The 27,815-nt window shown below is 44.6% G+C and overlaps 1 protein-coding gene across 3 annotated transcripts in view; it reads right to left on the reverse strand.

Moving 5' to 3' along the window:
• Positions 1 to 14,011: 14,011 nt before the first annotated feature.
• Positions 14,012 to 27,815, reverse strand: part of LOC111162163 (family with sequence similarity 122C) — a 69,236-nt gene continuing 55,432 nt past the window's right edge. For all 3 annotated transcript variants that reach the window (XM_022526360.1, XM_022526359.1, XM_022526358.1), the window contains one exon: positions 14,012 to 14,324. In XM_022526360.1, coding sequence (XP_022382068.1) covers position 14,324 — 1 coding nt within the window. In that variant the 3' untranslated portion in view covers positions 14,012 to 14,323. The remainder of the gene's footprint in view (positions 14,325 to 27,815) is intronic.

Consider the following 27,815-nt stretch of genomic DNA (forward strand, 5'->3'; position numbering starts at 1 on the left):
TTCACCTTTAAACTCTAAGCCAGGTATAGAAAATCCTTGATACGTGTCTATTTTATATCAGTCACTGAGACATTTTTTAAGTTTCTATTTATTGAAACAACTTTACCAAAAAAAAGTCCCCAAAGCACAACTATTTACATTTCTTTATAGCCTCTTCTGATCTTTAACGTATATATGCAGTTCTGTTATTATCAAAATAACTGATCTTTTGACTTAGGATTTTTATCTGAGAGCACAACGCATTGAGTCTCTTGAAAATCATCTTTCAGGCGTTTTTATAGAACGAACTTAGGCACTGCTACTGTTGTCTTCTCAAGGAATATACCTACACACAAAATGTATGCTTGAGGTGGGTTTCTGCAGGAAATAGCACTTTGCTTCTAAAGTGAGAGCTTTTATGTATACTCTTTCATAGAAAATCCTTATTGTTTAACAATTTGGGAAAGATAAATCATTATTAAATGGATCATGTCTGTACATTGTATAATGACTGAAAAGCACAGAAATGTAATCTATTTTAAACTTTGTAAAAAAAATTACGTTTGGAGGATATCCTTCTCTGTCCCCATCAAGTCCTCTGTGCGTGTGTGTGTGAGGTAACACATTGTAAAGGACAGAAATTACTTTTAATAAATAAATGAAAATGGAGGCCTGAGTTTCACACAGACGTACACTTTTCATTCTGGTTGCCTCTGAGGAATTACCTTTTGTCTCCTGTTTGCTGTGCTGTCTCCTATCCCTGTGAGTTAAACAGGAAAAGTAAAAAGTGAAATAGGTGAGCTAAAATGTCTTAGGTTTCTTAATTTGCCAGGGGAATTAATTTGTTTAAAAGTTTTGAATAGGTAATAGTCACGTGCTTCAAAAATCAACTATTAAAAGGAATACAGGGGCACCTGGCCGGCTCAGTGGATGGGACATGCGACTCCTGACCTCAGGGTTGTGAGCCCCACATTGGGGGTGGAGATAACTTCCTGAAAAAATAAAAAGGTGTACTGTAAAAAATCACCGCTTGCCTTCCCTGTCTACTCAGGCCCTTTCAAGTGACCACTGTGGTTGGTTTAAATATACTTCCATTGTTTCTTTTTCTTTTTTAAAGATTTTATTTATTTATTTGACAGAGATAACAAGTAGGCAGAGGCAGGGAGAGAGAGAGGAAGGGAAGCAGGCTCCCTGCTGAGCAGAGAGCCTGATGCAGGACTGGATTCCAAGACCCTCAGATCATGACCTGAGCCGAAGGAAGCGGCCCAACCCACTGAGCCACCCAGGCGCCCCCGTTGTTTCTTTATCCAAATATGTATTTTCATTTTTACGGTTTTCTATCTAAACAGTAGCTTGTTCTACATACTGTACAGCACATAGCTTTTTTCCATTAACATAAAATGTATTATTTGTTTCAGAGGTAGAGGTCGGTGATTCATCAGTCTTCTATAACCCCCAGTGCTCATTATATCACACATGCTCCTTAATGCCCATCCCCCAGTCATCCCATCCCTCCACCCGCTCCCCTCCAGCAGCCCTCAGTTTGTTTGCTGTGATTAAGAGTCTCTTATGGTTTGTCTCCTTCTCTGGTTTCGTCTTGTTTCATTTTTGCCTCCTTTCCCCTATGATCCTCTGTCTTGTTTCTCAAATTCCTCATATCTGTGAGATCACGTGATAATTGTCTTTCTCTGATTGACCTATTTCACTGAGCATAATACCCTCTAGTTCCATCCACATCCTTGTTGCAAATACCTACTTCTTTTTCACTGAGTGCTAGATCGAGGAGAATTTTCTAGATCAGTGAAAAGTATCCTCATTCCTTTTCCTAACAGCTGCCTAGTGTTTTCTTGTGTGGCGTGTAGCATAATTCACTTAGCCGGTTCCCTCCTGACCGGTTTTACCAGCACTGCCGAGTATCTGCTCTCCCACTGTCCCAGCAACCGCGCAGCAGCCGTGTGTTCTGCCGATCTGATGGATGAGAAGTGGCATCTCAGCGTACTTTCCTGATAACTCCAAAGTGAGGTTGACCACCTTTTCACAGAGCTATTTATTCATATCCTCTCTTCCCCCACCCCATGCTCCCGGGTGGGTGGGTGGTTTTCTTCTTTGTGGCTTGTAGGAGCATTTTGTGCTAAGGAGTTGCAAAGGTTTCCTTCTAGCTTCTCATTTTTCTCTTGACTTTGCTTATGGTATGTTTGCCATGGAAAACAATGTGGGGTAGTTGAATTTTTGAATGGTTTATGACTTCTGGATTTTGAACCCTAGAAAACCCCAGACCATTCCAAGGTTATAGATCATATTTACACACACACAAACACCAGTTTGGAGATCTAATGAAGAGAATAATCTATGGTAGCAAAAATCAAAATTCAAAAACCCTAGGTTTAAATTTAAAGTTCAAAATCTTTTATGAGGGGAACTATAAGACACTCCTGGTAAACCAAAAACTAGACTTGAGCAAATGGAAAGACCTCTTATTGTTTTTGGACATCACTGAATCTTGACATCATTAAAATTTCCCTTGTTTCTTTTTTAATATATATATATTTTTTAAAAATAAGGTAGGCTCCACACCCAGTCTGGAACCCAACATGGGGCTGAGATCAAGACCTGAGCTGAGGAACACAAGGGTGGCTCAGTTGGTTAAGATGTCTGCTTTGGGCTCACGTCGTGATCCCAGGGTCTTGGGGTCGATTCCCCTTTCAGACTCCTTGCTCATCAGGGAATGTGCTTCTCCCTCTGCCTCCTCTGACCACCACTCCCTCTGCTTGTGCTCTCTCTCTTTGACGAATACAACCTTGGGAAAAAAAGAAAAACAACTGAGCGGAGATCAGGAGTCAGACACTCAGCTGACTGAGCCCCCTAGGTGCCCCTCCACTGTTTCTGTTACATAAATTTAATATGCTTCCAATAAGAATACCAAGAGGTTTTGGTATCTCTTCTTAATCTAGACAGGCTGATTCTAGAGTCATATGGAGAAGAAGTAGGCACAGCCAGGAAAACTCTTCAAAAGAAGATTAATGGGAGAAATTATTCTAGAAATTAAAACATTTATATAATCCCAACAATTCTAACTGTGGCACTGGCCCATGAATAAACCAATGGAAAAGAATTGAATGTACAGAAATAGACTCAAAAGCATCTGGGAATTTAGTATATGCTAGAAGTGTCCTCTCAGAATAGATAAACAATATACTGGTCAATTAATTGAAGTTGGACTGATGGATGCTACCAGGATAAACTCTAGATGGATCAACAATTTAAATGTAAAAAAAAAAAACCCATAAGGGTGCTAGATAACAGTATGGGAGAATTTATTCCTTTATAATCTTGGAAGGGGTTTATTCTCGATGACTCAGTAACAGTATTTCCTATCAAAGACTAAATTTGTAACCAGTGTCTCTCCTAGGCAGATTTCCTCCTCTCTGAAGTGTGTAATTTCGCTGTTTTGTAAAAGGACACCCCCCCAAGTGAGTTTCTAAAGTAGATTCCCAGAATCATCATGCGGTTGGATCTCCCCTATTAGAGATTACTTCATTCAACTCACTGAAGCCCTTCCGTTTAACTTGAAACCTGTCACACGTGGACAGGCTGTCATCCTCAGGTGACTGGCAAGGGATCATAGGTCCACTGCGCGTCGGCACTGGGCGGACTGGTGGTCCACATTTGAGTGCGGTGGCACGGGGAGGGGCAGAACAAGTGCCCCGCGGCCAGCCTTGGCCCCGCCCCCCGCGTGCGGCCGCAGTGGGAAGGGTGGGAGCTGGCCCTTCCAGGGTGGGCTCACAAGCGAAGACAAGGGCGAGGGGACCGCGAGGTGTGGCCAGTTGTTTTAAAGCAATTTCCAGGGAGACAGACATTCAGACTCCGAGGCTATTACTTCCTGTGCGCCACCAAGAAAGCCTTTCCCCGGCCGTGACGTGACGGGGCCGAACGTGGGCTCCCGAAGGAAGAACCAGACTTCCCAAGGGGCCCCAGGCAGGGCCAAGTTTAATCGGGAACAGGGTAAAAAAAGGGCTGTCACCGTGCAAACAAATGTGATTCATCCCCAAAGCAGCCGGCAAACAGGAAACGCACAAGAGGCGGGGCCAGCGCCTTGATTATCTGTCGCTGCAGGTGTTTCTGTCACCTGGAAATCGTTAGACCCGCACAGTTCTGCCACCCAAGTTAACTTCAGAAAGAACTGTACAAAGGCAGCTTGTAAAGTTTCAGGTTTCTAGAAGGGATTCTGGGGTCAAGTGTCTCTCCTGGATATTTTCATTCAGGGAACACTGGGGCGGAGAGGCGACAGGGCAGCTGCCCGGGAGACACCTACAGGTTTCAACACGCGCGCGTAAACAGAACCCGGACATTTCACAACTTTGTTATTAGGAAGAAGACTGAAGATTGCCAGCAGCACCTAAAGCCCTGACATTTTGCGAGAACACAAAGGGAACGGTATAAAACGGACCCAAAGGACATTACAGGGCGTGGGGTGCAGGGGGAACCACGCAGTTCCACTAGAAGATTCGGATGGAGAGCCCCGCAGAGCCTGGCTGTGTTCTGCCCGCAGGAGAATGCCAAGTTAGTGATTATTTCATTAGGAAAATATTTGCTACACCTATAATCTGGAAGTGATAAACAACATACCAGAGCAGAACATTACTCTCCAGGATTAAATACCAGACAGAGGAACAAAGCGTTGACCCACCCACAGGCCACTGGGATGAGGCCTGGTCCAGTTACCACATCAAAGACCCTCTAAGTAAGTCATAGGCAGAAAAGAGAGGAATCAATTAAGCCCCTGGTTTAGAGAGGATTTCTTTCTGATTTGCCCCCCTGTCACTTTTGTTAATCAAAAGCTGTCCAAAGATTTAACGACACCTATCCTGAGCGATGGCAGCTCAGTACCTAATAGAAACTGGGCCCAGTTCAAGGAAGGTGATGATGATGGAGAATGTCCAGCTCACTACATGCATTTTCCAATTAGCTTAGCCCTTGCTTTGTGAATCACTGTCTTAATGAACGCCCAAGCTGGGCGGCTCCGGACGTGATCCAGGCAGGTGGAGGAAAGCCCTGATTCAACAAAGTGAAAAGAATAAATGATTTTATGCAGATGTGGATGGATTTTTTAGCCCACCACGGCAGAGGGGAAAAAAAATGCACAATGCGCTGTGATAAAGTGAAGTGTGAACTGTGCTAATGGTACTGGGAAAAAATGTGCTAAACCCTGGGGCGGATGGGTCAATTACTTTTATGTAATCATGGGTCACAGAAGGCCAGGTTAGGAATGGATTTATTTGCAGAATCGAAATGAAAGCTTTCTCTCTTGTAATGAACGTGTTTTTGGAGGTAATCAGTGTACTAGGTAACCTGTATCTCCTGCTGTTCTCAGGCTGTTAGGAAACAGGTGTTTTTTATTTGTTTGTGTGGTTTTTCATAATAGATTTTATTGTTTAGAATAGTTCTGGGTGCACAGCAAACTTGAATAGAAAGTACAGAGAGTTCCCACATGCCCCCCCCACCCCCGCAAACACAGGCATAGCCTCTCTACTATCCATGTCCCCTGGCTGCGCATTTGTTACAGTGAATGAAGCTATACCGACGGTCATTATCACCCAAAGCCCATTGTTTATATCAGGGTTCACTCGGTGTATTTTCTGCAGGTCTGGACAGATGTATAGTGACATGACACCCCCCCCCATTTCAGTGTCATAGACTATTACTACCCTACAAATCTTCTGTTGGGGTTGTCTTTTTTTTTTAAGATTTTATTTATTTATTTGATAGAGAGAGAGCACAAGCAGGCAGAGAGGCAGGCAGAGGCAGAGAGAGAAGCAGGCTCCCCACTGAGCAAGGAGCCCGATGCGGGGCTTGATCCCAGGACCCTGAGATCGTGACCCGAGCCGAAGGCAGCAGCTTAACCCACTGAGCCACCCAGGCGCCCCGGGGTTGTCTTTTTTAAATTTAATAAATGTATTTCAGAAAATGTTAAACATGTACAAAGGAAGAGAGAATAGTATAATGATCCCCGCCCACGTACCCATTACCTGCCTTCAGAAATTACCAGCTGTGGCCAATCTCAAAGGGCCATTTTGCAAAAGGCTATGGGAACATAGCTATAAGCAGACCGGTATTACATTTGAGGAAAAGGGAATTTTTAAAAATTTTTTACTGTTTTGTTTGAGACAGAGAAAGAGAGAGAGAGAGAGAGGGAGAGAGCACGCGCACAGGGGGAGCTGCAGAGGGAGAGGGAGAAGCAGGCTCCCCTGTTGAGCAGACAGACCAGATGCGGAGCTCGATCCACGAACCCTGGGATCATGACCTGAGCTGAAGGCAGACGCTTCACCGACTGAGCCACCCAGGGGCCCCAGGAAAAAGAAAACCTACAGGAAATTTCTTATCAGTAATTTGTCAGTGAGTTGGTTGAATTATTGTGGGGTGATCATGTGTTGAGCACTAACTGTCGTAGGCACTTTGCAAATGACCTACTTGCTGCTCCTAGTATGGTCACGGGGATCAGCTGGGAGTTTACTGGCCATGAAGACCCTCCCGCCCCACCCCTAACCTACTGGATCAGAGTCAGCAGTTCAACAAGATCCCCACGTGATCTGTATGCGCATTTAAAGTTAAGAAATACTGACTGCCTGACCCAAGGCACACACTTAAAATAGCCTCATAACCATCCTGCAACACAACAACACTTCGAGGCAGATACTATCTTGCCCAATTTACGGATGAGATAACTGAGACTCAGAGATATTATTCGGCGTTCCCAAGATCTCACAGCAAATACATTTCAATGTGCCTGGCTTTACAGTTGATGATTTTACCACTTAGACCATGCAGCCTCCCCACTAGGGACTTCACTGTTAGGGCAACTCAGTAAAAAAACAAAACAAAACAAGGAGAGAGTATGTGTTTGCACAACACACACCAACCAGCCATCTTGGCAACAACAAGAGCAAGAGAAAACCAAACCATCTGCTATCTCAAAAGCGATCGCTTACTCCCCCAAAAGACCTTTTCACTTTTCCATCCATTATTATGGCATCATGTAGACGGCTCAATATTTCAGGGAAAAAAAAAAAAAACCAAACCTGGAGCAGTTATCAAAGTTCCTCCCTCTTGACAGTTACCTTTGACCCAGATATGAACCAAACTGCAATCACAGGCTGTCCCAGAATGGAGGGAAGGGAGGTTACAGACCCGAACAGCTGGGCCACGCAGTTTAAAAAAAATCTGCCTGACTGGTGTGACCTCGCAGGGCCTGAAAGGGTAGACAGTTGACAGACTGCGTTTTTACTTTCCAACCTGCTGGGTGGTCTCTTTAGCTCCGTCCAAGAGTGTGGCTTACCCGGACTGACGGGGGACCTCTCAGCGGCTGGGCACTGCTGGGCAAGGCCACAGGCCCTTTGGTGGGCTGCGCAGCTTTCTCAAAGGACTGTTACAGGAAAAGGTATAAAAAGCATCATTCCTGGATCCTACCCCCAGGTTAGCAGGGACTCATCAGATCTCGGGAGCTTCTCCCTGGTAATCCTGGGAGGAGATCAGGCCATTTCCTCCTCTGTCGGCTGTCCTTATGACTCTGGGGACCTGCACTAATGGATCAGCATGGCTACTTGGTTTTGCAACGAGTGAATTCGATGATTAATTAGCCAGTAGCGGGAACCTGATGAAGTTCTCAGCTCAAAACCCCAGGGATCCAGTTCAGGGCAATCTGTCCACACACACACACACACACACACACACACACACACACACACACACAGAGGCCAGGTGAAGAGGCGTGCAACACGGCCTGCTGATGGACACCACAGGGGTGATTCTGATTGACTTTGCACTTTACAACCCAGTGACCTGGGCACAGCTTACTGTTGTGCAACAGTCAATCCTACTGGAAAGTGGTAAGCACACTGGCTTAACGAAGCGAGCTGTCTTTATGCATGAGATCAAATTCCCAGTACTGGGATCACTTTATCCCACACTCTTTTTTTTTTTTTTAACAATTTCATAAGATTTTATGGCCAACCTCACCCTCATGCTAAAAAATATAATGAATAGTAAGAATTGAGTCCAAATAGGCCAAAAAACCTGGCCTGTTAAAATAGATAAGACTAAGAGTTTTTTTTTTTTTTAATTTTATGTATTTATTTGACAGACAGTGATCACAAGTAGGCAGAGAGCCCGGCAGAGAGAGGCGGGAAGCAGGCTCACCGCCGAGCAGAGAGGCCAATGCGGGGCTCGATCCCAGGACGCTGGGATAATGACCTGAGCCGAAGGCAGAGGCTTTAACCCACTGAGCCACCCAGGTGCCCCAAGACTAAGAGTTATTTTAAGAATTTTTTTCTTGTTTTAAGATTTTATTTGTCAGAGACAGCGATCACAAGCAGGAGGAGCAGCAGACAGAGAGAGGGAGAAGCAGGCTCCCTGCTAAGTAGGGAGCCCGATGCCGGACTCGATCCCAGGACCCCGAGATCATAACCTGAGCTGAAGGCAGACCCTCAACCATCTGAGACACTCAGGCACCCCTTAAGAATGTTTTTTTATTTCAAGATTGCTTTGGCTATTCGGGGTCTTTTGTGGTTCCATACAAAATTTAGGATTGTTTGTTCTAGCTTTGTGGGAAATGTTGGCATTTCAATAGGGACTGCATTATATTTGTAGGAGGCTTTGGGTGATAGAGACATTTTAACAATATTTGTTCTTCCAGTCCATGAGCATGGAATGTCTTTCCACTTCTTTGAGTCGTCTTCAATTTCTTTCCTTGGTGTTTTATAATTTTCAGGGCGTAGTTCTCTCACCTCTTTGGTTAAGCTTATCCCTGGGTATTTTATTATTTTTGGTGCAATTGTAAATGGATTGTTTTTGGTGCAATTGTAAATGGGATTGTTTTTCTTTCTGCTGCTTCACTATTAGTGTATAGAAATGCAACAGATTTCTGTACATTGGTTTTGTATCCTGTGACTTTACTGAATTCGTTTATCAGTTCTAGTACTTGTTTGGTGAACTCTCTAGGGTTTTCTGGATATAGTATGTCATCTGCAAATAGTGAAAGCTTTACTTCTTCCTTACCAATTTGGATGCCTTTTATTTCTTTTTGTTGCTTGACTGCTGTGGCTAGGACTTCTAGTACTATGCTGAATAAAAGTGGTGAGAGTGGACATCCTTGTCTTGCTCCTGAACATAGGGGAAAAGCTCCCACAGAAGATCCCAAAGAGCCAAAACAATCTTGAAAAGGAAAAAAATCTGGAGGTATCAAAATTCCAGATTTCAAGTTATATTACAAAGCTGTAGTAATCAAAACAGTATGGTACTGGCACAAAAAACAGACACATAGTTCAATGGACTAGAATAGAAAACCCAGAAGTAAGCCCATAATTATATGGTCAATTAATCTTCAAGAAGGGAGGAGAGAATATGCAGTGGGGAAAAGAGAGTCTCTTCAACAAAGAAAACTGGACAGCTACATGCAAAAGAATGAAACCGAACTCCCGTCTTACACCATACACAAAACCAACTCAAAGTTGATTAAGGACCTGAATGTGACACACAAAACCAGAAAAATCCTACACGAGAGCAAGAGCAGTCATTTCTCTGACATTGGTTGTAGCAACATCCTTCTAGATAGGTCTCCTGAGGTAAGGGAAACCAAAACAAAAATAAAGTATTGGGACTACTTCAAAATAAAAAGCTTTTGCACAAGGAAGGAAACAATCCACAAAACTACAAGACAACCTACTGAATGGGAGAAGATATTTGCAAATGACATCTCTGATAAAGGGTTAGTATTCAGAATATCTAAAGAACTTATACAACTTAACACCCCCAAGAAACAAAGAATCCAATTAAGAAATGGGCAGAAGACATGAACAGATGATTCTCTGAAGAAGACATCCCGATGGCCAACAGACACATGAAAAGATCCTCAACATCACTGATCATCAGGGAAATGCAAATCATAGCCACAATGAGATCACACAGGTCAGAATGGCTAAAATCAAAAACACAAGAAACAACAAGTGTTGGTGAGGATGTGGAGAGAAAGGAACCCCTGGGGCGCCTGGGTGGCTCAGTCATTAAGCATCTGCCTTCAGCTCAGATCATGATCCCTAGGGTCCTGGAATCGAGTCCCGCCTCCACTTCTGGTTCCTGGCTCATCGGGAAGCCTGCTTCTCCCTCTCCCATTCCCCCTGCTTGTGTTCCCTCTCTCGCTGTCTCTCTCTCTCAAATAAATAAACAAAATCTTTTTTAAGAAAAGAAAAATAAAAGGAACGCTTGTGCACTGTTGGTGGGAATGCAAACTTGGTGCAGCCACTCTGGAAAACAGTACGGAGGTTCCTCACAAAATTAAAAATAGAACTACCCTCTAATATAGTAGTTGTTCTTCTGGATATTTCCCCCCAAAATACAAAAACACTCATTCAAGGGGATCTGTGCACCCCTGTGTTTATGGCAGCATTATTTACAATAGCTACATTATGGAAGCGCCCCAAATACCCATCGAGAGACAAATGGACAAAGAAGAGGTGGTAGATATATACAATGGAATATTACTGAGCCATAAAAAGAATGAAAGTTTGCCACTTGTAACCACATGGGTGGAGCTAGAGAGTGTGATGCTATGTGAGATAAGTCAGAGAAAGACAAATACCACGGGATTTCACTCATATGTGGACGTTAGACAACAAATGAGCAAAAAGAAAGAAAGAAAGAAAGAAAACAAATGAGCAAAGGGGAAAAGAGAGAGAGACAAAGCAAGAAACAGACTCTTAACTACGGAGAACAAACTGATGGTTACCAATGGGGCAGTGGGTGGGGGGCTGGGTGGACTAGGTGATGGGGACTAAAGCGTACGCTTATCATGATGCGCACGGAGTCATGTATTGACTTGTTGAATCACTATACTGCATGCCTGAAACTCACATAACACCGTATGTTAACTCTACTGGAATGAAAATAAAACTTCATAAAAAATAAAAGTAACCATTTGAGTTACAAAAAGCATGTTTTTCTAAACATTGAAGAACATTTTATTTTTTATGTCTTTAAAGATTTTATTTATTTATTAGAGAGAGACAGTTGAGAGAGGGAATACAAGCAGGAGGAGTGGGAAAGGGAGAAGCAGACTCCCCACTGAGCAGGGAGCCTGACGTGGGACCTGATCCCAGGACCCTGAAATCATGATCCCAGCTGAAGGCAGACGCTTAACCCACTGAGCCACCCGGGAGCCCTAAAACAATATATTTTTTAAAGATTTTATTTATTTATTTGACAGACAGAGATCACAAGTAGGCAGAGAGGCAGGCAGAGAGAGAGGAGGAAGCAGGCTCCCCGCCAGGCAGAGACCCTGATGTGGGGCGAGATCCCAGATCCCTGGGATCATGACCTGAGCCGAAGGCAGAGGCTTAACCCACTGAGCCACCCAGGCGTCCCTAAAACAATATTTTTAATACTGTATTTGAATAGTTTGATCACTACATTTTCCTTCTGAAACTTGTGCGAAGATGCTGCTACCATGTTTATCTAAATGACCTCCTTTGTCAGGTTAGGAGGGCAGTCGTTAGTTATCCCTCTTTTGCAGATGAGGAAACTGAGGCCAGGAGGTTTGAAGTTACTTGCCTCCCAGTGAGCAAGGGGCAGAGCCCCAAGCAGCCTCCCAACCATAAACTGGCGCCGTGGTCTATCCAGCTACCGCAGGTAAAGAAATAGCCCAAGAGGAGCCACAGAAATTACCCCCTAGAAAACCAAAGCAGCTCAGCACCTGTCCGGATTCCTAAAGCAGTTGGACATATGTTTTCACTTTGGACATTACCAATCATGCTCATAGGTTCTTTAGCGAAGGGGAAATCACTGGGCCGTAAGCAGCTGTATTCACTAGTCATACTGTGGGCCACCAGCCTTCGGGCTGAAAGCTGCCACAGTGGGGCCCCAGAGCCATGGCACTTGGGGTGGGGCACACAGCTAGCTGTCCTCTCGCCTTCCCTCCCTCACTGCTCATCCTCTCCTTCCCTAAGGGGAAGTGCGGAATGTTCTGGAAGGCAGGAGTCCCCGCTCAGAACGTGGGGAGCGAGGGTACTTTTGGCCATACTTCAAGGAGGAGGAGGTATTCATTGGCTTGCAGTGTTTCCTGGGCCCCAAATCAGGTGCCCTCCCCTGGTTGGCCCTTTTGAAGTCATCTCTTCTAAAGGGCACATCCTAAGGGGTCTCAGTCTGGATTTGCACATGTGCAGCTCTGGCGGTGGAGGGCTGGGGGGCGGGGAAGGAGCAACAAGGTGCTCTTTGTGAAGAGCAAGTTCAGTTTGTGCAAAGTGGAAAGACTGCAAAACAGTTCCGGGAGAGGACTCTCTCCCCTCTCCCGGGACTAGTTTTAATCCTAGCCCACTGAACCCCCATGACTTGACTTCTGCTAGCCCCTTCTGGGCTTAGCATGAGTTTCTGACGTGCCCAGGCTATAGAGCGCCCCGCAAAGCTCTCACCCACCATGAGTGAGTCCTGGGGAGTTATCTCCCCCCGCCATGACTAGTAGATATGATGGAGATAACACAGTCACAGTCCGATGGGAAATAAATTCCACACATGCGCCCACTTACATTTGAAAGGCTCCAACTGCTGGAGGCCAGACTGTTTAACCTATCTGTAAGGAAGGGATTTTTGGAATTTTCTGTGAGCCTTCCAAGCCTCCTGCATCTCATCCCTCTCGCTGGGTAAAAGAATGGAAAAAGGAGATGCTCATTTGGGATAGAATAGCGTGGGAAAATCAGCACATGAGCGCGGCTTCTGTGATATTTAATCTAAGAGTAAGAGTTTTGATAATTTTAAGTTTGTAGGAGGAAACAATGTCCTTGCTCTAAATATATCACATACCTCAGGATCCTGGAGAAGGTTCTGGTTTGCATGTTGTAGCAGCTGATGGACGGACACTCGGAAGGACTACAGAGGGAATTTGGGCACAGGGTGAGAAACTGGGCTAGAGAAGTCACTCCTTTGAGCCCGTGATTCTATGGAAGCTGGAGGTGCCAATTCATTTTGATAAGGGAAGTGTTTTTTTTTTTTCAGACTTTATTTATTTGTCAGAGAGAGCGAGCACAGGCAGAGTGGCAGGCAGAGGCAGAGGGAGAAGCAGGCTCCCCGCTGAGCAAGGAGCCCGGTGTGGGACTGGATCCCAGGACGCCGGGATCATGACCGCCGAAGGCAGCCGCCCAACCAACGGAGCCACCCAGGTGTCCCGGGAACTGTAGTTTGTAAAGTACAGGATTATAGAGATGGGAGAACAAATTAACGGTTGCCAGAGGTTAGGGATGGTGGCGGGGGTGAGGGGCAGAGTGGGTGTGACTACAGAGGGATACACCAGGGAGATCTTTGCGGTGACAGAATAGTTTTTTTTTTTTTTTTTTTACCTTGATTGTGGTGGTGGTCACACAAATCTATACATGTAATTAAAAATATGACTGTACACACGCATTGTACCCATGTCAGTTTTCTGGGCTTTCTATGGTACTACAATTACGTGTGATGTAATCAGTGCGGGAGATTAGGTGCAGGGCAACTTCCTGTGAATCTCTCCTTTTTTTTCCCTGTGAATCTATCCTTATTTCAAAGTAAAAAGTCTAAAAAATCCAGGCACAGTCCTGCATTTCTTTTATTTTTTATTTTTTAATTTATTTTTAGTTTTTAAAAGATTTTATTTATTTATTTATTTATTTTACAGAGAGAGAGAGAGAGAGAGAGAGAGACAGCGAGAGCAGGAATACAAGCAGGGGGAGTGGGAGAGGGAAAGCAGCCTTCCCGCCAAGCAGGGAGCCCAATGTGGGGCTCAATCCCATGACCCGGGGATCATGACCTGAGCCGAAGGCAGATGCTTAACGACTGAGCCACCCAGGTGCCCCTAAATTTTTTTTAAAAAATTTATTTGTCAGAGAGAGAGAGAACAAGTAGGGAGAGCAGCAGGCAGAGAGAGAAGCAGGCTCCCCATGAGCAGGGAGCCCAATGTGGGCCTCGATCCCAGGACCCCAGGATTGTGACCTGAGCTGAAGGCAGACGCTTAACCGCTTAACCCACTGAGCCACCCAGGTGTCCCTCAGACATTTCTTTTAAGTAACCACAAAGCTTTTAATTTATCCCATTTTTCTTTTTCAGAGAACCCTCCCCACATGTTCCCACCCCCAAACACCGTAACTATTGAGAATTAGAACTACAGACTTAAGGAGAAACTTTTCCTTTTCATCACTGGCGGAAAACAACGTCAGAGAATGAAGGTGCCCTCTTTTTTATTTTATAGATCTGATGTGTCTGATGGAGGCTCTTTGGTTGGCAAAGCCTTGAGCAGACTGGGAAGATTCTATATCTGACTAGGCCAATTCTTCTCCCTGCCATGGGAAAAAAAAAGCAGAAACACGTTAAATTCCTTTCATGCCTTCTACGCGTGAACAGAAGCATAAGGGTAGGAAAGGAGGGAGAGGGCAGGGCAGGGCAGCTGGGGGTCTTGTGGTTCTCCAATGAGAGGCTCTTCCCAGCTCAAAGGGAGCTGTGCTTCTGGGTTGAGAAACTGCCCCACGAGGTCAGGCACCGGGAAGAGAAATAGTTCAGCCAGCCTCAGAGAGGGGCAGTTTGAGTTGAAGGGGGAAACGTGACCCAGCTTCTCCTCCCCACCTTCCCAAGTATACCAGAGGAGGAGATGGACCAAGCCTGGGCCCTTCAGTGGGAAAAAGGTGGTTGTAATGGGCAGGTTCTACAGAAATGTGGCATGGGAGTGCCTGCTGCATGCTCTCAGCTTCCTGACATACGCTGGCTCCCAGAGGCCCCATCTTGGCCTTCTTAGATTCCATGCATCTCCCTGAAACTTTGCCCAAGCAACCAAATGCTTGACTGTATGCTGTCTCATCTTATTCTCTTACGTTGGGTCCCGGGCCTGTTGGGTTCAAACACTAGTTCTACCACTTACTAGCTATGTGATCTTGGGCAAGCTGTCTTAACCTCTCGGCTCCTCGGTTTGCTCATCTGTTGAATAGGGGGACTACCCGCCTTATAGGGTTTGTCCAGGGTCTGGCACCTACTAGGTGCTTAGCAAGGGTCAACTTCTCTTTGTTCACTGTTTCCCATGGGGATGCCACATCGTTCACCAGACTGGAGGCTCCTGGAGAGAGCTTCCTTCTCTTCCCCACCCCCCGCCCCCCACCCAGCATATGGTTGGGTGCACAGCACACTGTTAATGAGTCCTTATTGGCTAGGCTGAATGGACCTTTCTTGGCTACCTCAGTGATGCTGATGGAGACCCAGAAATGAATTATCAGTATTCTGTTTCAAAGATATGAAGGTAATATCCTGAATTCTTTACTTCCTTGATACATTGTTACAGTATAACAGTCTATGTGCTAAGGCCTGCCTTTAGTGCGAATATAATTTTATAATTTATATTTTAAAATATAAAAAAATTTACGATTTTTAGACAATTATGTAGCTCAAGTAAAATTAAAGCCAATGCCTAAGTATCTTGACAAAATGGCATCTTGATCGGTTTATCAGGAGGGGAGCAGGAAAAGAAATCAACTAGACTGACATACTCATTACCACAGAATTCAGAAGGTTCTTAAAGATAGCAAAAGAATCTGAAATTGACACAGTCACTTCTTTTTTATTTATTTTTTAAATTTAATCTAATTTCTTTTCAGTGTAACAGAATTCATTGTTTATGCACCTAAACTCCATTGTCTCAGGACAACACCTTGTTCTGCAGTCATTTGTGAGGGATCACGGAAAGAGGAATGGATCCAAACATGAACACCAGGGGCACCATCTCAGATTAAGTCATTCATTCACTCATTCAGGCAGTAAATTCAGAATTTACGGAGTGCCTGCCATGGGGCTAGGCTCTACGCTTCACAGACACGATCCTGCCCTGTGTGAAATTTACTGTCAGTCACTTCATTTCTCTGGGTCTCATGTTCCCCATCTGTCAAATAGTAACAAATCCATTTCTATCGCAATTATAAGAATTCCAGAAAGAAGTGCAGGGGCCAGAGCCTTGCAGACTGTTATTGTTCTCTGCTGCTGTCCTCTATGTAATGGCCACGAGAATAGCTTGCAATTATTTGAAAATTATGTCCAAACTCTATTTCAAGGGGGCTGAGTATGTTCTGCCTATCTCATTTTCCTTCCTTACATGTTGCCAAGCCAACCAAGCCCAGAGTGAGCAGGAGGGACAGAGAGATCTATGATACTGGGCTGAAGCATTATAGTGAATAGCACTCCACTTCCTGTTCTCTAATGGGTTGGATTTCACACATGGTTCTTGTGATGGGTTCAGGTCCCCTCACCACCCACCCCCCAGTCGCCCGCAAGATATGTTGAAGCTCTAACCCTAGGTACCTGTGAATGTGACCTTATGGAAACAGGGTCTTTGCAGATGTGATCAAGTTAAGAGAGGTCATTAGGGTGGGCCCCGATCCAATATGACTGATGTCCTTAGAAGAGAGGAATCTGAACAGACGCAGACACAGAGAGAATGCCATGTGAAGACACACACAGACACAGAGGGAAGATGGCTAGAGAAAGATGGAGGCAGAGATTACATACAGCCGTGCAGCAACCAGCCAGGAAACCCCGGGGGGCTACCAGAAGCTGGAAGAGGCAAGGAAGGATCCTGCCCTAGAGGCTTCAGAGGGAGCATGGCCCTGCCAGACCTTGATTTCAAACTCTAGCTTCTGGAACTGAGTGAACGAATTTCTAATGTGTTAAGCCACCCCATTTGTGGTAATTGTTACGGAAGCCCTAGGAAACAAACACAGTCCCCAAAGAGAAACAGCTCCACCATGGACTTCCCTAGGCCCTCCATGCAGTCATGGTGACTCTCCTTTTCTGTACAAGAACCCACGTGAAAATGATGCCTTGATCCCAGTGCCTAAAAATGTGGATCTCCAGAATGGCAGATCCAATGGTTTTCAAATAAGTCAGAATGGGAAGCAAGAATGCCCCCGACCTTTAGCTTCTCTGCTCCTAAGTTGGATGGAGAATAGTTAAGAGTAGGCAGGCATGGGTCCTATAGGCATGGGGCTGACTAAGCAGGCCGCTGCTGCAGGCCCTCAGCATGGAGATCACCTTGGGAAGGCCACGGAGTCCATTCTGGGTCCTGATAAAGGCCAGTGGGCTTAGAGGAGAACTGACCTCATTTAAGGTTTCTGAGCACTGCAAGCCTGTCTTACCTAGACTTCACTCTTGCAGCCAACCAGAGGCTGCTGTCCTAGCAAAGGAGGCATCCCTTCCGTAGGACAAATGAGCAACTCATTTAATCAATGCATAGGTGTTATTTTGAAAATTACTATCTGGCAACCACGATAGTGAGCACAAATTCAGGCAAGAGTCATTATGGATCCTAAAACTGGAGAGTGAAAGTTTTGTGAGAAACATGTTATTTATGTAGTCTCGAAGTATCTCCTCAGACATTAGTTATTAAGTACAAAAAGAAAAGTCACTTTTTTTTAGAGAGGGAGGGGGTGGAGGAGCAGAGGGAGAGGGAGAGAATCAAGCAGATTCCACACCCAGCATGGAGCCCAATGCAGGGCTTGATCATGACCCTGAGATCATGACCTGAGCCAAAATCAAGAGTTGGACTCTTAACTGACTGAGCCACCCAGGCGCCCCATGAAAAATCATACCTTTACGGCGGAAAAACATGGCGGGCATTTAACCAATTAATCCAAGTTAACATCACCAACAATCATAGAAGCCTTTTTATGTTTTGCTCATGCCAGAAATGTGCAACCTCTCATCATGAGGACACATCAGGCAAACCAACTGGGGGGCATTCTACAAAGCAACTGGCCTGTATTCTTCCAAAAGCTTGATGTCATGAAAGACAAAGAAAGGCCAGGGGCTGTTCTAGATTGAAGGACACTTGAGAGAATCAAGAGACATGACAACCAAATACAATGTGTGATCCTCGACTGCATCACGGACCAGAAGAGAAATAGCTAGGAAGGACATTCTCAGGAAAATTAGCACAACTGGAATATGGCCTGTGTGGTGTATCCACGTTATATTTCTTGAATTTGCCAACCTATACATGTTTGTCTAACAGAATGTCTCGTTCTTAGGAAATACATATTGAAGTATTGGGGGCAAAGGAATATGATTCTGCAACTCAGTCTAAAGCGCTTCACACGAAAATACGTGTGTGTGTGTGCATGCGCGCATGTGCGCACGCGTGTGTGTCTGTAGGGAGAATGGTCATTATAACAGGATGCTAACAACCGATGAGTCTTGATGAAGGCCATGTGAAGGTTCTTGTTAGTACCTTTGCATACAATTTTCTGTATGTTAAAAGTCTTAAAATTATAAAAATGACATATTTTGAACATTTAACCACGTGCCTGATGCTGTGCTGAGTGTGAGGTATTCAAGGGAGCGTGAGACACAGTCTTGATCCTTAACCCACGAGCTCATCGTCTGGAAGGGAAGCACATTCTGGTGTGCTAAAGGAAGCTCGAGAGCGCAGGGAGGGCATACTAACCCCAGGCTGCCTGGGGAATGGGGCCAGAGTGGGCTGTGTCCAGAGGGGTAAAGGGGAGGCTTCAAGTGGGGGGAACTAATTCAGTCTGGGGTGCTGGTGGGCGATGCATGCAGGGTTGAATGACAGACTGTGGGACACAGGGAAGATGCCCAGGCCTGCAGGCAGCAAGGAGAAGCCACCTGCCCCCTGAGGACAGACAACAGGGCATGGGTTGGCAGGTGTTGGGGACCAGGCCAAAGTCACCATAGCTCCTGAGGTAACAGAAGGAATGCCGACATAAGCAAAACAACTTCAGGCTGAAAGGTTGAACACAAGTGTGCTTACCGATGGCATAGGGTGAACTTGGCGGGGCCATATACTGAATGTTCCGGAGACATCAGCCCCCAGATTGATAACTATACGTAACCGGGATAAGAGCATGGCCCCAAATTAGTTAGGAGGCCTAATAATAGACCACGAGGCAGGAAGAGAATGTCGAGTGATCATAAGAAGCCAAAGAAGTGATTTTTTGAGAACACGATGAGCTTCCCCAGCAATAAGGATAAGGTGGTACCCAATTAACATGCAACCGGATGGGGAGAGGTTGTTGTTAACAGGAAAACACCCGAGGACAGTACAGGGTCCTAGACTAAAGGGAACGAGGGAGGCAGCACTGCTCTTTCAGAAGGTGATGGGGAATGGGAATTTCCACTCAATTACAAGACACAAGGGCTGGGATGAGAAAGAACGCGGATATTCCTAGCAAGAGCCTGGTGGGAGCTCATTTGTTTTCCTTTCTTTGGAAAAACCTTTATATTATGGAAAATTTACAAAAATAATGAGAACACTATTAGCTTAAACTGCATGAAAGGGCTGCGATGTGACCATTTTTGCCTTGCTAAAGGGGCTCATTCATGTTTCAGGTGAAAATGAACCTCCATATACCCATCACCCAGGCTCAGCAATTATTTCAATACATGGTCAATTTCACCACAGCCAAATTCCCACCCATGACCCCGGCAAGCTCACTGGTTTGAAGTAAAACCTCTCTGGTGGGAGTTTTAGTTGTGCTTTTAATTGAATGATTTACTATCTAAAAAAAGAGCTCCAAATTACACATAGATATATGTATACCTGTATATAATGTTTTTAGTTAATTACTTTATTCCCTCAGTAAGTAATATACTCACATGGCTCAAAATTCAAAAGGCACATCACATTGTACACCTTGAATATATACAATTCTTATTTGTCAATTATACTTCCATAAAGAAAAAAAAAAGAAAAGAAAGAAAGAAAAAAGCTATAAACAAAAGGACAAGTGAAAAGTTGCTTTCCAAACAGATCCTGTCACCCAGCCAACAGTTCTCCCTCCTCAGAGGCAGCCTATATGAACAGTTTTTTCTGTGTTCTTTGGGAGGTGTTTTATGCATGCGTTAGCAAAGACACTGCAAACTATTCCCACTGATCTCTGTACCTGGCTTCTTCTACTGAATAAGAGAAACGTCCCCCTTTTCTCAGCTACCCAGCTGAGAAATAAATCCTCATAAATATCCATTTTATGAGGCGCAGTTTATTCAACGAACGCATGCTGGCTGGACTTCCGGGCTTCTTCTGACCTGTGGCCATCCCAGACAATGCTGTCTTGATTCAACGGGGGCCACAATCGTCTCGCACCAAAGCAAGTAAGTATATCTGGATGAGAAACTCCTAAAAGCTGATCTGCCGACTGAGAGGTAAAGTGCATTTGCAATTTCGATGGAGGACTGCTAAGCTGTCCTCCATCAGCCAGACTTATGGGAAAGCTCTCTTCACCCTGTTATCTGCATGCTTTCCCGCCGCGCTTCCTGCTTCCTCCCAGGGCTCCAGAGGAGAGGTTTCAACATCTCAGAATCAGAAACAGCCCCCTGACCTCGGCTTCCTACTGGTCTCCCTCTACCCTGTCAGGCCCCCATGGCCACCAGGCTGTCCTTCCTCCCTTCTCCTTTCCCAGATGCCATCAGGAGCCTGCTGGCATCTCTTCCTCCTTCCAAGTCGGGCCCATGAGCAGGCACTTAGCCATGCTAGCATTGACTGCTGGACTCACTCTCCCAGTGACCTTCTGCAGCACCTGCTCTGCCAATCCCCAGTCCTGTGAAAACCCCACCGTCCATCCTCTCCAACCCCCACTCCCCGGCTGCTAGCTTTTGCTGGAGAAGGTCATGAAGTTGGCTCCGCTACAAAGCCAGGCCAGCCAGCCTCAGCGGGGCCCCAAGGGCTGCAAGGCAATCCTTTTATATATCTGTATCAAATTTCTCCCAGTGATTGTTCCAAATCCTCTCCCTCTCCTCAGATCCCCTATCCATCCCCCTCCACCTGACCCCTCAGTAGGGGGCCTGCTTTGAATTTCAGTGATAGGACTCAGGTCATGGGGCAGGAACTCCCTCCCTTCTCCCTCTTCCCCTTGCCCTTCCCCAGTTCTCTGCCTTTCTCCCACCCCTCAACCACATGGGGATGAGAGTCTTCCTCCTCAAGGTTGCCTCTTCCACTGGTGCCCTTGACACTAGGTTCTCCTGCTCTCTCCTGCACTTGGTTCCAGGAGCCATTCTCTTTCCCTTGGGGCAAGCTCCCCCTTCCCACTGGTGTTCCTTCTCTCAGTCTGGAAACACTTCCCACAAATCTGTGTTGCTGCTCTACACTACCACCAAACTTGTAAAATGTAGTCATCTTTAAAATTACACAAGTAATTCCTGCCTCCTGGCGGCACTTCCTCCTTCTGAGTCAGCCCCCAAATTTAACACAAAAATCAGAAAATTATAAGCAGAAAGAAAAGAAAAGTCACCCACAATTGCATCAGCCTACTGTTACTATTTTGATATATTTCTTTCCAAGCTTTTTATACGTACATCTATACACTTATATATCTATATGTACTTTTTAAAGATTTTATTTGTTTTTCAGAGAGAGAGAGAGAGAGAGAGCAAGCACGAGCAGAGGGGAGGGACAAAGGGAGAAGCAGGCTCTCCGCTGAGCAAGGAGCCCAGTGTGGGACTCATCCCAGGACTCCAGGGTCATGACCTGAGCCAAAGGCAGACGCTTAACCTACTGAGCCACCCAGGCGCCCCCATATGTATTTTTCCTAACAAAAGCGGATCATAGTGCACACATTGTTTGTCATAATACATTTCAGACATCTCAACTTTGCTACTTATTAGCTGTCTGACCCTGGATAAGTAAATTCACTTCCCTGAATCCATTTCCTCCTGTGTAAAATAAAGACAATTATAGTAACTACCTCACAGGGCTGTTATGAGGATTAAATGAAATAAAAATATATAAAAACAGTTATCACAGTGCCTGAATTAATGCTAGCTATGACGATCATCCCACATCAATAAACGTAGCGCCACATAATAATTTAATGAGTTCTGTCAGTGCTGTGTCTAATAGGAGTGAAGAAAGCACCACAATGAGTCACCAACACACACTCATTTGGCATATGAGCAAGTGTATCTGTCGGATAAACTCTGACAAGCAGAATTACTCATTCAAAGGCTACGCGCATCTATAATTTTGATAGATGGTGCCAAATTGCCCTCCAGCATGTGGGAGTTACTGTGATTTCTCAAACTTAACTCTGATTGATGGATATCGAGGGTGTCTCAAATTTTTCACGGATACAAACTCAGACTGTGATGAACATTCTTATAACCAAATCTTTGCATAGATCCACGATCATTTATTCAGGGTGGAGGCAAGAGCATAAGTAAATGCACAGAGATGGGGGAGCAAATGGTAATGCTCAGGACACCGCTGGCATCAGTGACATACAAAGAGAATGACAAGAGGCAAGGCTGGAAAACAGCAGGACCAGATTATAAAGGATGGCCAATGCCACGGTCATTCAGTCTGTTGGTTATCAAGCGTCTGCCTTTGGCTCGAGTCACGATCCCAGGGTCCTAGGATGGAGTCCCGCATTGGGTTTCCTGCTCGGCAGGGAGTCTGCTTCTCCCTCTCACACTCCCCCAGCTTGTGTTCCCTCTCTCGCTGTGTCTCTCTCTCTCTCAAATAAATAAATAAAATCTTAAAAAAGATTAAAATTGTGTGCTTTGGACTTGCCAGGTAGCTGAGCGAACTGCACACAGCAGATAAGTCTGTCTTCACAATAACTCCATGCTACAGGTGCCACTATCGTCCCCAGGGTGAAACTTGGACACCACATAACCCTCCCAAGTCTCAGCTTGCTCCTGAACAAATGGCGACAATAATGGGGATAAAGGCAGAAGGCCCATGGCTTCTGTCCACTCTTCGTTGTGCTGGGGGAGCACTGGAGAGGGGGCAGGAAAGGGACGGAAGCTCTCAGCTACATCATCCCCTGACCACTGCCCCCCCAATTCAAACGACTAATGTTAGAACTAAATTAATGCTTTAAAATACAAACAACCCTCCCTGGGGTTAAATTCACTGGTCACCTTAAATTTTCTGTGAAGAACTTTAATCTGAATGTCCCCATTGATTTCAGACTTGCTAGGATGGGAGGTTTCCTTTTTCATTTCCGTGTAGTTAATGTACAGTGTTGTATTAGTTTCAGATGTACAAGACAGGGACCCAACACTTCCATACATCTCCCGGGGCTCCTCACGACAAATGTTCTCCTCAATCCCCACCCCCTATTTCCCCCAGGCCCCCGCCCACCTTCCCCCTGGTAAGGAGCAGCGTGTTCTTCATAGTTAAGAGTCTTTTGGTTTGTCTCTTTGGTGTTCTGTTTGCTTATTTTGCTTCTTAAATTCCACATCTTAGTGAAATCCTATGGTATCTGTCTTTCTCTGACTGACTTACTTCATTATACCCTCTAGCTCCATCCATGTCACTGCAAATGGTGAAATTTCATTCTTTTTTATGACTGAGTAATATCCCATTGCACGCATGCGTGTGTGTATTCACACCGCATCTTTATCCATTCATCTATCGATGGACACTTGGGTTGTTCCCACATCTTGGCTATTGTAGATAATGCTGCTATAAACATAGGGGTGCACGTATCCCTTCAAATTAGTGTTTTTGTATTCTTTGGGTAAATACCCAGTAGTGATAGTACTGGATCATAGGGTGGTTCTATTTTTTTTAAGATTATTTATTTACTTATTTAAGAGAGAGAGAGAGAGAGAGAGAGAGAGAGCGAGCATGAGCCAGGGGAGGGGCAGAGAAACAGACTCCCCACTGAGCAGAGAGCCCGACATGGGGCTTGACCCCAGGACGCTGGGATCATGACCTGAGCCACAGGCAGATGCTTAACCCACTGAGCCACTCAGATGCCCGGGTAGTTCTATTTTTAACTTTGTGAGGAACCTCCGTACTGTTTTCCACACTGAATGTATGAGTTGGCATTCCCACCAATAGTGTATGAGGGTTCCTTTTCTTCACATGGGATGAGAGTTTTGATTAGAAGAGGGAAGAAGATGAGGCCCTGAACATCAGCCCCAGCCCCTTTTGGCAGAGGGCAAACGTGGGTAGACACAGTGGAGGAAGGGAGGCCAGCACCTGGGCAGCTGGAGGGAAACAGGCAGCAGAAAGCAAGGTGGGCAGAAACAGGGACAAACTATGTCAACTTCAATTTCCTCCACTTTACGTCCTTTGGGGGAAAGAAGCAGAATATAAACACACTAAATGATACATCAGTACAGACACAGTGCCCGGGGTTCCCTTAACCTGCTTGGTCTCTTGAAGCAGACTCCTGCTGTTGAACTTCCTGCGGAGGGTGTTCCGTTTCTAAAAAACAAAGCCATTCCGTTCACAGGAAACAATAGGGGACTCTGAACCACTCAACTGAAGAATCTGAACCAGAGGTATGTTTTTCCCTGGTTTCAGTGACCATTGACGAATAATTCCACAAAGTCACACAGAAGAATCCACGTTCTGTGACAGGCGTACAACTAAGGAAAGGTCAATATAATACAGTAATTCCAGGACATGCGCATTGGTGCAGCCCTTCAACGTTTGGTGTAAATAATATTTTTAAATGTCTTAGAGAAAATGGGAGATTAAAGAAAAGCTTCTCACAGAAACAAAAAAGCGAGGCGCAGAAGGGGTTGGTTTTCTGGTGCATGGCAGGCCTTGGCAAATGACCTCAAATAGCCCCCAAATGTGATATGTTAATGCGGGTCCTGGATCACCGAGGAAAACGGTACTAAGTCTGTTTTGTACAGACCGTCTATGATCGGATAGAGATCCCTAGAGGTAAGCACACTACTCCTGATTTCACAATGTAGAAAAGAAGAGATCAAAAGTGCTTTAGTCGACGGTCTGGTGAATGGGGCACCACATTTTCTAGTACACGAATGGCTTCCTTTTCCTGCCCAGCATTCGAGGAGTCCCAGACAAGACTCAGACAACCCTGGCTCAAGTGAGATTAGCAAAGCTTGTTGCTTGGTAACATGTATTCTATAAACCCTTGGATCTTGGGTAAGGTCAAACAGACCAAGTACATCGAGAGTTTTGTTTCGTTTTTTAAAAAAAATTCCTTTCTTGTCACCAAGATCCAAAGGCTGATTCCATGCTTCATAGTTTTCCAGATACCCACAGCCCCTAACCAACAGGACACTGGCAAATATCTCTGAAGTCAGATTCTTCTCTTGCCGTTAAGTGAGGGAGGTTGGGAGGCCACATACACGTTTACTATGTCACTGGGAGCTTAGTAGGCCAAAGCTTCTCTTTGAGTATGATTTATCTATGAATTTATCTCAAAATTAACTAAAAGAAGTGGGAAGTCATATGAAGTTATTCCTAAGAGTTTTAGAAGACTCTGGAGAAAGGTCAGTTTAGGGGCACCTGGGTGGCTCAGTGGGTTAAGCCTCTGCCTTCAGCTCGGGTCATGATCTCAGGGTCTTGGGATCGAGCCCCAAATCAAGCTCTCTGCTCGGCAGGGAGCCTGCTTCCCTCTCTCTCTCTGCCTGCCTCTCTGCCTACTTGTGATCTCTCTCTGTCAAATAAATAAATAAAATCTTTAAAAAAAGAAAGGTCAGTTTATTTTCTAAATCAACTGGGATTATCTTTTGAAGGAAGTATGCCTTTTAGCTGATCATTTTAAATGGTAATGAATAATTGCATTTGGCCAAATAACAAAACCCAAGATCTACAAGGAAATTTTTTGAAAAACAAATATAATCTAATGAAAACTTTCTATTTTTAATTTTTTCAATGAACATTTTAAAAATAAAATAAACATATTTGAACATATTTCCTTACTTTCACTGATGGCTTTCCTATCCTAAGTAACAGTTAACACAACAAATCCTTTAGAAAGCAGGATCTCAAAATGAAAACATTTTAAATGAACCACACACATGAACTACTTAAATGAACATGCACTGCTGGTGGGAATATAAAATGGTGACATCACGTTGGAAAACAGCTGGGAATTTCTTAATAAAGTTACATATGCACTCACCATTATAATATACCAATTCTACTAGGTATTTACTCAAGAGAAATTAAAAGATACATCCACACAGAAGTTAAAACTCAAATATTTATAGCAGCTTTATTCATAATGGCCCCCAATTGGAAACAACCCATATGGGCATCAAAAGGTGAACAAATTATGCCTTATACATATAATGAAATATGACTCAGCAATAAAACGTAAAGAACTACTGATATGGGAAGCAGCATGGATGGTCTAAGGACATTCTAAGCAAAACCAGCCAGATACAAAAGACTATATACTACATGATTAAATATGCACATGAAATTTTATAAAAGAGAATCTAATCTATAGTGATAAAGAAAAGGAGGTCAGTGATGACCTGAAGCCAGCAGTGGGGGTGGACGGTAACTACAAAGGGGCATTTTCCACGGCAATGGAAGTGGTCTATACCTGGACTGCAAGCTTAAAATGGGTGCGATCTGTGATAAATATGTAAATTATATCTCAATAAAGTTGATTTTACGAATTACTGTAAATGGAAAACTCTTAAAAAGTTGAAGAGTTTTGGGGCACCTGGGTGGCTCAGTGGGTTAAAACCTCTGCCTTCGGCTCAGGTCATGATCCCAGAGTCCTGGGAAGGAGCCCCAAATCAAGCTCTCTGCTCGGCAGGGATCCTGCTTCCCTCTCTCTCTCTGCCTGCCTCTCTGCCCACTTGTGATCTCTGTCTGTCAAATAAAGAAATAAAATCTTTTTAAAAAAAGTTGAAGACTTTTAAAAATATTTTTCTGATTTTTAATTTATTTTTTATGTTCTTTAAATAATTTCTCTGCCCAATGTGGGGCTCAAACTCACAACAACAAGATCAAGAGTCACATCTTGGGGCACCTGGGTGGCTCATTGGGTTAAAGCCTCTGCCTTCGGCTTAGGTCATAATCCCAGGGTCCTGGGATCGAGCCCCACATCAGGCTATCTGCTCAGCAAGGAGCCTGCTTCCCCCATCTCTCTCCACCTGCCTCTCTGCCTACTTGTGATCTCTCTCTCTGTGTGTCAAATAAATAAATAAAATCTTTAAAAAAAAGAGAGAGAGTCACATCTCTACCGAACTGAGCCAGCAAGGTACTCCCAAAAGTTGAAGATTTAAAGTTACTTTTAGCAAGTATACGTATTAAACATCCTGTGTAAACTATGCACCAAGACACAGTCCCTACAATGGGGGAAACTATTCTCTTAAAAAAAAAAAAACAGTGTGGAGGTTCCTCAAAAAATTAAAAATAGTGTCTTTTGTTGCTGGGAAAATTGGACAGCTATGTGTAGAAGAATGAAACTCGACTCTTCTCTTACACCATACACAAAGGTAAACTTGAAATGGATAAAAGACCTCAATGTGAGGCAGGAATCCATCAGAATCCTAGAGGAGAACATAGGCAGTAACCTCTTCAACATCAGCCACCACAACTTCTTTCAAGACATGTCTCCAAAGGCAAAGGAAACAAAAGCAAAAATGAATTTTTGGGACTTCATCAAGATCAAAAGCTTCTGCACAGCAAAGGAAACAGTCAACAAAACAAAGATGCAACCCACAGAATAGGAAAAGATATTTGCAAATGACACTACAGACAAAAGGGTGATATCCAAGATCTGTAAAGAACACCTCAAACTCAACACACGCAAAACAGATAATCATGTCAAAAAATGGGCAGAAGACATGAACAGACACTTCTCCAAAGAAGACATACAAATGGCTAACAGACACCTGAAAAAATGTTCATCTTCATTAGCCATCAGGGAGATTCAAATCAAAACCACATTGAGATACCACCTTACACCAGTTAGAATGGCCAAAATCAACAACACAGTAAACAACATTGGTTGGAAAGGATGTGGACAAAGGAGAACCCTCTTATACTGTTGGTGGGAATGCAAGGTGGTACAGCCACTTTGGAAAACAGTGTGGAGATTCCTCAAAAA

This window comes from Enhydra lutris, unplaced genomic scaffold (genome assembly GCF_002288905.1).
Source record: "Enhydra lutris kenyoni isolate GAN:26980312 unplaced genomic scaffold, ASM228890v2 scaffoldscaffold89, whole genome shotgun sequence".
NCBI lineage: Eukaryota > Metazoa > Chordata > Mammalia > Carnivora > Mustelidae > Enhydra > Enhydra lutris.